At 34.0% G+C, this 10,265-nt stretch overlaps 1 protein-coding gene across 1 annotated transcript; it reads right to left on the bottom strand.

Annotated features, from left to right (window-relative positions):
• Positions 1 to 4,403: 4,403 nt before the first annotated feature.
• On the bottom strand, positions 4,404 to 7,450 carry LOC115696819 (wall-associated receptor kinase-like 8). The gene is made up of 3 exons (XM_030623702.2): positions 6,522 to 7,450; positions 6,273 to 6,389; positions 4,404 to 6,087 (listed from the first exon to the last, which is right to left on the bottom strand). The coding sequence occupies exons 1-3, from the start codon at positions 7,399 to 7,401 to the stop codon at positions 4,904 to 4,906; spliced, it is 2,181 nt and encodes a 726-aa protein (XP_030479562.1). The 5' UTR covers positions 7,402 to 7,450; the 3' UTR covers positions 4,404 to 4,903.
• Positions 7,451 to 10,265: the final 2,815 nt, after the last annotated feature.

Genomic DNA, 10,265 nt, shown 5'->3' with positions numbered 1-10,265 from the left:
TTTGTTTGAATAGCTACCAAAATTTCTAAAACCGTGACCAAACCAGAGAATAGTAAACGGTCTGGATTGACCAAACTATTTATACTAGATTCATTTGGTCCGATCTCAAATGGTTTGGTCTGGATTGATTGGGGTTTGAAATTACGAATTGGATTATATGAACACCCATACTCAAAACCAAGTTTTAGGCCCCGAAATAGTTTCTATCATGCATACAAATACAAGATTAAAGTACACATTCACTTAATGTGTTTTGGTCATTTAACATGCATTGTAAGATTATACAACTCTCATTGATTAGTTCCTATTAATATTATTGTATAAACTTAAAGTATTAACCTTCCACTACTATATTAGCAAACAATTTGAAAAATTAATGAAATACAATTGGAATAGATGTGTTTACAATATTTTTTTATAATTCAAGGAGCATTTTGGCCAGACAAAAAGAGTTAAGGAGAATTAATTTTGGTCAAATAAAAAAGTTTGGGAGACAAAATAAAAAAGAATTTATTTCAATACTAATAGTGGGTTGATCACCTATAGCAAAAGACACTCTATGTAATAAAGCAGATGCTGCAGATCTTGCTTGTGGAATAGCCAAGCCATTTCACTTATTATACTAAAATCAATAATTGACACTAATCCATTCACTAAGAAAAAGGAGCACTACTACAAAATTGATTTTTAGTGACACTCTACAGTGACTCGCACAAAAGGTGCGTGTCACTAAATATTTTAGAGAATTTTTAGTGACGAGCATTCAATGACCTTAAAATTTTAATATTGCTAACCCACAATACGTGTCAATAAAATTATTCAGAAATTTTAAATTTATTTTTTAATTTTTTATTAAAATAAAATTAATTAACTATAGTGTCACCCAATGCGCGTGTGGGAAGACTTTCCCACTCACGAATAAAGTGACACTGAAACACCTAAAAAAAACATATATTGGTTTTTTTTTTTTCCTTAAAAGATAATTAATTAATTAATAAAACAAAATATATTTTTCTCTCTCCTATTATTTAACACAACCTAACTAACAAAACCCTAAAACTTCTCCTCTCTCCTTTCTAACAGCACCTCCCTCTCCTTTCCAACCAAACTAACAACGCCTCCCTCTCCTTTCAAATAAAAATTACAGTGCCTCCCTCCCTTCAAAAAAAAATTTGAAGTGCCTCCCTCCCTTCAAAAAAAATTACAGCGCCTCTTTCTTCCTCTCTCTCGTTGTTCCAGCTGCCACAAAGAAGATGGCAAAAACTCAGCCTCTGATGTTCTAGGCTGACCACGAAATAAAGACCCCCATCCATTAAAACCTTACATCCATCTATTTCTCTCTCTGAATCGTATTGCAAGGTTGGTATTTCCCTTTTTTTTGTCTGATTGTATGACATCAGTAGGTTTGGTGACGCTGAGACTAACTCAGGTATGGCTTTTTTATCTCTCTCTCTCTCTCTCTCTCTCTCTCTCTCTCTCTCTCTCTCTCTCTCTCTCTCTCTCTCTCTCTCTCTCTCTCTCTCTCTCTCTCTCTCTCTCTCTCTCTCTCTCTCTCTCGATAATGTTCTCTCTATCTTTGTCGCTCCTCTCTGTAGATCATCGACAGAGAGGCTTGCTTTGGGGTTTGTAGAGTTGACCGGAGTCTGGGTTGCAGAGGCGGTGGGCGGGGAGATCGGGATTTACTGGGCTTGAGTTTGGTTTCGATATTTTGGTTAATGTTCTGCTGGTTAATTTTATTTTCTCTTCTTTGATTAGTCTATGTTGTTTTTTCATTTGCTCAATTAGTTTTTAGATCTGTGTTTTTCCAGATTTGTGTTTTTATTGGTTTTTGGTATAGACCTAATATGTTTGTACATTTTGGACCTGTAATTTCTTTGTAAAATATTTTATGTTGACTTATACTTAACAATTTTTTTTTAATTTTACCAATGTATAGATTAACTTGTAAAAATATAAATTATAATTTTTTTAATTTGTTGTACAATTTATTAAACTAAGAATAAATTATAAAGATGATTTTTGAAAAATTGCACTCCTATTTCACCTTTTAATATCAAAATTAAAAAAAAAATAATAACAATCACCTAAATATGGGTTTTAGATATAACTTAGAAAAATAGTATTATTAAAATATAATATTTGTAAAATATACTGTATTGTTTTGGTTTAGAATGAATAAAAAAATATAAAAATATGATATTGCTTCCTAATTAAAAAAAAAATTATTAATTTTTTAAAAATAAAATTATGAAAATTATTTTGAGAAAATTATATTACTTTTTCTAGAAAAATATTTAGTATAGTGGCACGTCATGTGTGTGGCTATTACCTTTTCAGTTTGACAAAATCTTATTTTATACACCTATAGTGACGCGCAGAAAATGAATGTAAAAGGGTTCAGTGACACGTGTGAAGTGTCACTAAAAACTGTCTTTCCAGTCACCCTCGTTAGTGACGCGTGTTGAAGTGTCACTATATAGTTTTAGAGTTACTCAATGTATGTCACTAAAACCCAATTTTCTAGTAGTGGAGAGAGATGAATCCAAACCTTTGATAGTTCTTTGTTAATCACTAATAATCGTCAGTCACCCATACAATAGTGAATTTGTTCCAGGGCCTTGTACACACCACCCTTCATACTATGGGATACACTTGTTAGTTGTTACACAAAAACCCATTAGAGAAAAGGCCTAACAAGAGAGACAAAATGTAGGAGAAAGGAAAGTTTGGGATGCTTATTTATAGGGAATTTTACAAAAATACTGCATTTGGGGTAATTGTTTTCAATTTTACTGCCACACGGCAGAATTAACATTTATACTGTCCTCCCCTTTTTTTTTTCTTTTATACTGTCAACAACAAAACAAAAGTATGAGGCCTCCATCTTTGACAATCACAGACATAACCACCACAACAACACCAGGACACCGGAAAATAACCATTAATTCCGACAAGAATAAACAAAAGCAGTAAAATCGACGTCAATAAATAACCATGGCAAAACAACGGTAAAACAACACTAAAACAATCAAACAAAACAAAAGAAAAAAATGATTAAAAAAAACAAACAATCTGCTGCACAACCTCAACACCAGATGCAAAATCAACTATATTTGCAAGTCTAATCCTAGAAAATTATAAAAAAAAAAAAACTACTAAAACAACACTGAAACAACACAAAAACAAATGAAGCAAATATAACTACTTAGAAAAATATAAAAGAAACACACACCTCAAAACTCTCTTGTGAGTGAGCTCGTCAAATATATTTATAGGAGAACCAAAAGAAAAAAACCACAAAAATAGCCAAAGAGAACGAAGAAGAAATGTATTTATAGCCTCCATCTTCCACACTCTTAGACATAACCATCACAACAACACGAGAACACCCAGAAAATACCTATTAATTCCAACGAGATGGAGCAAGGGCAGTGAAATCGGCATCAAATAAATAAATCATGAAAAACAACAGTAAAACAATACTAAAACAATAGTAAAACAAAAAAACAATAAAAGAAAAAAATGATCAAAAATTAACTATGTTGTGCACATCCTCAATACTAAATGCACTGTATTTGCAAGAAAAGTTCTAGAAAATTAGAACAAAAAAAAAACCACACTAACTCTTATATTTTCAAAAAAAAAACATAACTAAGAACTTCAAAAAATTAAAAAAAAAAAAAAAAAAAAAAAAAGAAGAAAAGAAAAGAAGATGAAGAAGAAGAAGAAGAACTAAACATGAAAAAAAAATAAAAATCATGAAAAACAACAGTAGAACAATACTAAAACAACGGTAAAGATGAAGAAAAAAAAAACTTGAAGAAGAAGATGAATATTAGAACATGGGGGTGAGATTTATTTGAAAAGCTAGAAGATAAAGATGATGAAGAAGATGAATAGTGAGAAATGGGAGTGGGATTTTTAAATCTATTTAAATAAAAAAAAGAATGAGACATGGGGTGTGATTTTTAAATTTATTTAAATAAAAGAAAAAGTAAAACATGTCACTTTTATGACATATCCCATCAACCTTTTTATCAAAATAATAATTATTAAATTATCTTAAAAAATAATAATTATTAAATATTAAAAATAATAAATAATAACTTTTATATCCATTAAAATAAAAAATTAAATAAATAATTGAGCCCATGTCCCAATCAATCTAAAAAAAAACAAAACAATAACATAAAATTGTTGGCAGCCGAAAAAAAAAAAAAAAAAAAAGTTGGCAGCCGAAAAAAAAAAAAAAAAAAAAAAAACAGTACAAAAGTTATTTTTGGAGTGTAACAGTATAAAAGAAAGAAAATGGGAAAACACAGTAAACTGTGTAAATTTCCCTATTTATAAATCAAGTTTTTATATCTCCACTAGCACCAAGACATAATTTTTACTTATTCAAATAATACAAAACCCATAGACCAAGGACATAATTATTATTTACCCAAAATATAATTTATATAAAAAATTATTAATATATATGTTTTCAAAGGTAATTGTTTTAGGTAAGAGAAAAAATATGGAAAAGCAAAAGTGAAGAGATTTCTTTCATGCAAGAAATAATATTGTCTATCCTAAGTACATGCTAAACTAATCTATAGGCCGCAACATTAACGTTGGAACTTACATAAAAAAAGAGATACCCTTCGAAAGCTAAACAATAAAATTTTAATATTATAAAAAAAATTCCTAGGAATTGCTTATCTCCCTCCAAATGAGTATGAAAATTTAACTAACTAAATATAGTAATAAAAAATTGTAGAAATTTCTTTTGTATCTAGTAATAGAGTAACAGATATGTATATATAATATTATGTGTTTTCATGGAAAGCTATATATACATGCTATCCACTTGTACATTTTAGTATTATTATTGTAGCATTTGTTTTGTTAGAGGATATGTCTACCATCCTACAATGCAAGATTTGAAAGACAATAGTGGTATTTCTTGTAGCGAAGAAGAAGAAGAAGAATAGAGAAATGAAGATTCTATAACATCCAAAGTCTGGATTGGTTGAGCCTCGCCTTGGTCATTATTAGAAGTAGCTGTTTCCTTCATTTTAGTGACTTCTAGCTCCATACATATCTCTTTCATGGTTGGGCGGTTCTTTCCATTCAAATCCAAACAACGCTTTGCAAGGTTTGCAACAATCAAAATCTCTTCTTGTGGTCCCTCCAATACTTGAGCATGAAGAATGTCACGTAGACGATTCTTCTGCATTGATATAAGAAAATATGTAGCCAAACTTTCTTCCGATCTTGATAGAGAAATTGCTTTTTCTCCTGTTAAGAGCTCCACAAGTACCACACCTAAGCTATACACATCACTTTTTTCTGTATATTGATTTGATTGAAAGTATTCTGGATCTAAGTAACCAAATGTACCATAAACTTCTGTTGTCAAATGAGTTTGGTCTAAAGTAACGGATCTTGAAGTGCCAAAGTCAGCAATTTTTGCTGTAAAATTTTCATCCAAAAGTATGTTTGCAGACTTAATGTCACGATGGTAGATTGGAAAAGAAACTGCTGAGTGTAAGTACGAAAGAGCTTCAGCAACTTCGATGGCTATTTTTAAACGCATTTGCCAATTTAGTAAAAGGTCTCCATTGTGGTCATGGATGAATTGTGAGAGAGTGCCATTGGGTATAAATTCATACACAAGAAGAGGAACTTCTGTCTCTAAACAACATCCTAATAATTTGACCACATTTCGATGATTTATTTGAGAAAGAATTACAACCTCATTAATGAATTCTGACACTTTAGCTTCATCAACTACAGTAGACTTCTTTACCGCAACAATTTTCCCATCTGCCAACATTCCTTTGTAAACAGTTCCTTGGCCTCCTCGGCCGAGAACTCTATTCACATTGAAATTTTCTGTGGCTTTATCAACTTCCTTCGAGTTAAACACCTTAGTCTTCTCAAAATTAGGTTTTCCAGCAGATGTTTCCTGTTGTAACAACAAACCCCCATTTCGTTTAAAGAATGATTTCTTGCGCTTTGCATCTTTTATTTTCTCAACAATCTTGTATAAACCCCATGCCATAGCAGCTACCAACAACGATCCAATACCACTGCCAATACCTATTTAGCTCATGTTATATCAGAAAACATATTGGGTTTGAAAAAAGTAAAAAAGACTTCATACTATTTAAAGAAAATCAAATAATTAATGCATTAGAAACTGGATGCTTTCTGACAAACTAAATTTTTTTAAAGAAAAAACAAAATTTTTATTTTGGAATATATATTTATAATAAGGAGAGTACCAATAAGCAATTTGGTATCCCTCTCTGGCTTCTCGCATGTATAGGAGCCGTCTATATTAATGCAAGTGGCACCCGGTTCAGGACAGATCATGGGATCTTCACTGCATTCGTCAATATCTGATAAAAGAAAACAAAAATATCACTATAAAAAAACTTACGTCAAATTTAATTTTATTTTGAGGAAATCAACATACTAGAGAAAGTTAATTTAGAATTTATAAAATTTGAACATGTTTTATATATAGATACCTTTACATCCTCCGGAAAGATAAGGATTTCCTCGAAATCCATTTTTGCACACACATCTAAACTTTGATGATTGATTTACTCGAGTGTAAATAACTAAGCCAACCAACTCACCCATGGAGGAAAAATGTTCCCAATCATCACTTGATTGATCCAAGTACCAGTCCAGATTGACCGGGACCGAATCCATGTCAAAATTAATTGGAAAAACTTGTTTCCCAAACCAGGTTTCGTCCACAAAGAACGCGTATTTGCATTCATTTTCTCTCACCTTTGTGGAGGACGAATTCCGGAATACGATTTGGAAGGGCGTAAGAGGTGAGGGAATGGTTGATTTGCAACAGTCTACACCATCGCAACTGTTAATAGTTTTGGTAGCAGTAGTACTATTAGTAATACTTGAACAGGTCGACTTGCACCCGACCTGAACGATTGTATTATTGAAACTTGAGTCTATAATAGCCTCGGCGCCGCAACTCACTGCGGCGAATATGTTGCCAAAACCAAAACTAAAAGGGGTTCCTTTTAGATCAGTGAGTTGACGAAGAGTAGTACCACCTTCTTTCTTGTTTGGGCAATTGAAGAGGGTTACTGGGGTTATGGCCTGAAGGGTGCCATCGTTGACCGATATGTTGAGCACCTCTAGTTTCGTGCGTTTCAAGATAAGGCTGGTGGCGGCAGCGGTGGCGTTGAGGCATTCCAGTTCGAACCATTTGTTAATATAACAGTTTTGTCCGATTCCGAAAGGGAATGGAATGGTTACGTTTCCGCAGTGGGTTGGACAACCAGGCTTTGCATTCGGTGCATATATGGCTCCTCCTGTTATTCCGATGATTGATATGTATATGAAGACAGTACTCATGAGGACCAATATGGAGTGCATTATTGCCAAGCCTATTCTAACAATTGATTTTCATCTGTGGACGTGCCATTTTTATTTATTCTAGATATGTATATCGATCGATCCATCAGAAATTATTAATTAAATGAATAGAATTATTATATAATAAACATAGAGTATTTTGAAGGGAATACATAAGTTATCTCTAATTGGGTATTGACTATTGATCAACAATACCAAACAACAACACTTTAATTTTTTATTTATGTGACATAATATATTCATATCTATTTTATTTATTAAAATGTATATACTATTACAGGACAGGATTGTGTCCCGTGATGTACGGTAGCTTGATCTGATGGCTGTGGTTGATATAGGGGTTATTAGGATTAAAAAATGATAACGTACCCTGAGACCCATCTAATGTATCACGGAATACATTCAGTAAAAGTACATTACGAGACAAAATCGTCTCCCTACTATTACATTATATATTTGATAAGTTTTCTTTAATTTAATATTTAAAAAAATTGACTTATCATAACATCAATAAAAGAATGCAAAAACTAATTTTTGGTTTTTTCGTTTTTGTCTTCTTCTCCTTTTTCTTTTTATTTGTATTTTATTTTCTTTAATTAATATTTTTTATTTTTTTTTAAAAATAAATCTTTTGTTGTAATACTAATTTATTGCTGAGTTGTGTTTTTATCTTCTTCTATTACTTTTTTTTTATTGCTGAGTTATGGTTTTGGCACTCTATTTTCATATTTCTCACTTCTTCTTTTCTTATGATTTCTTTGTAGAGTTTCCTATTTGCTTTTTCTCTCTTGTTGCTGGGTATCAAAGACTTTGATTGGAACCTATTTTCTTCTTTTCTCTTGATGCTGGATGTCCAAGCCTTTATTGGAAGATTAGCTTGGAGAGACTTAAGAGAATCTCGAGTTCCTTGATTTTCTACTGGTCAGCTTGATGCTACTTTCTTGCTTCCTCTTTTGGGCGAGAGACCTCAGCTTCAGAATCGCTCCACTTCTTCGCCACGACATCCTTATGTTCCCTAACTTTGCGAAGCTTAGTCTCGAGCATTTTAACCTGCTGAGACGACCGGTGATGTGTGGCGTGAACGAGAAACCAAGCATGCGAGGAAAGGGAAAACTAAAGTTAGTAAAGAGGGAAAAATAAGGAAGAGTAGGAACAAGAAGGTTAGAAAATTGACCTAATGCAGAAGCTCATAACTTCTTTGGGCTAGGACCTCAGCACTACGTTGAATAGCGAGATCCCAGTCGCTGGATCCAAGTGTCAAGAGGTTGCGCCAACTGTTGGTGGTATGTTGCGAGCTCAAATATGACCCTTCAGTCCCAACCTCAAGGGGTAGAGGATAGGAAGGCTCAAGGAGAATCACGTCAAGACGAGAACCAGAGAACTTCACTTGGAGCAACGACCCAGTAGGTTATTCCTCGACATTCCCTGCAGTAGAGACCTCAATCCCTGCAGCAGAGACCTCATTCCTTGCCTCAATAGACTTAGCAGCCTCGGTAGTAAGCTGGTTCAAGGATTTTATCTTATTGGCCTTGGTCTTGGTTCTTTTGAGTTCTTTGATGGAATTCGAGGCCTCATCAGCTTGGGCTACCCTCTTCTTGGATCTCTTGTCGGCTTGGGGAGGACTTTTGAACATATTCTCCAAGTCTACGTCCATATCTGTGAGGCAAGAAGAATTCATTAACACTTAGCTAAAATGAATAAGAATGTCGAAGAACTCCCACTTAGGAGGGTTACCATATTCTTCAGTGGATGGCGATGAAGGATTATAATATTCACTAAACTCCCTAGATCTTGTGATCTTAAATATGTCATAAGAGTTTAGTGGATCTAAGTCCTAGCTTGAATCTATGTGCCCTGCTCTATCCAACATGGTTCCATACAGTTTTGCAATCCCATAGAATGAGCTATGACAGCTAATTTGAACGTCAAACTGTGGGTACCAACTATCAAACCTATGGGGGATGCGATCTATGAGAAGAGGGTTCCAAATGAAAAAATTATACCGACTATCTCGAAAAGATACTAATGTATTACGTTTGGCCCTTAGCATTGTGGGTGACGACCCACATTAATCACCTCGGGATCTTCCATCTACCCGAGGAGGGACTCTCTCGAGATAGTATGCATGAGCCACAAAGTCATCACTTTTCTCTTCCTCAGGGATGGGGACCTTTTGCCATGAGGTATACTTGGGTATTTCTAATCGAAATTATATTCGTTAGAGGCAAGGCGGCCAACGTTCTTCAGGTTCTGCTCGTTTAGCAAGAAATCTAAAGCTCGCAACCCAAAAGGCAGGCTCAGTAAGGTCTTGTGATGCTCAGCTATCTCTGGGGTAGGGATTGGTCTCCGAGGAACTGTTGCAAAAAGATAAAAGTTCAGTAAGCAACTTTGAAAACTACAAGGTTAATATAGTTGATTTCACAAGGAAAGAAACTTATGTATGATTCGAAAGGCAGTAGTGTTTATTAGAGATAAACCTGTCGCCCAGAATAAGTCTTCTTTAAAATCTGTCTTGTTGGGCAGTCTAACTATGAGCTTGTGGTCGCCAGTGTAAGCCCTATGATAATAGAAGCCTCCTGCAATGTTCTTTCTCGTGGGAACGACTTTGACAGAGTAAAAGCAGGCAATCTTTAGAGGATTAGGGCACTCCCAGCCTAAAATGTGTTATAGAACCTTGAGGTTCGCGAGGATCCTGTATGAGATGGGGTTCAGCTGGAATGGGGCAACCCCGAGGTAGTTGCAGTATTCCTTGAAGGTAACATTGGGGTCCTAAGGGGTCTTTGATTTGTGAGGTTAGGAGACATGATTTCAAACTCAAGGTCACCTAGTTCAAATCAACAGTGACGTTGGGTATAAAACATTGG

Source organism: Cannabis sativa, chromosome 7 (genome assembly GCF_029168945.1).
Source record: "Cannabis sativa cultivar Pink pepper isolate KNU-18-1 chromosome 7, ASM2916894v1, whole genome shotgun sequence".
In the NCBI taxonomy this organism is placed as follows: Eukaryota; Viridiplantae; Streptophyta; class Magnoliopsida; order Rosales; family Cannabaceae; genus Cannabis; species Cannabis sativa.
Note: the sequence above shows the minus strand (reverse complement) of the source record. Positions and strands in the feature narration are given on the sequence as shown.

Bases quoted from the DNA above. Each gene is read 5' to 3' on its own strand.
- LOC115696819 (XM_030623702.2), bottom strand. From the start codon at position 7,401: ATGCACTCCATATTGGTCCTCATGAGTACTGTCTTCATATACATATCA. The intron at 6,390-6,521 runs GTATCTATATAT...TTCTTTTATCAG, and splicing joins TCTTTCCGGAGGATGTAAAG to ATATTGACGAATGCAGTGAA. The intron at 6,088-6,272 runs GTACTCTCCTTA...TGAGCTAAATAG, and splicing joins GGATACCAAATTGCTTATTG to GTATTGGCAGTGGTATTGGA.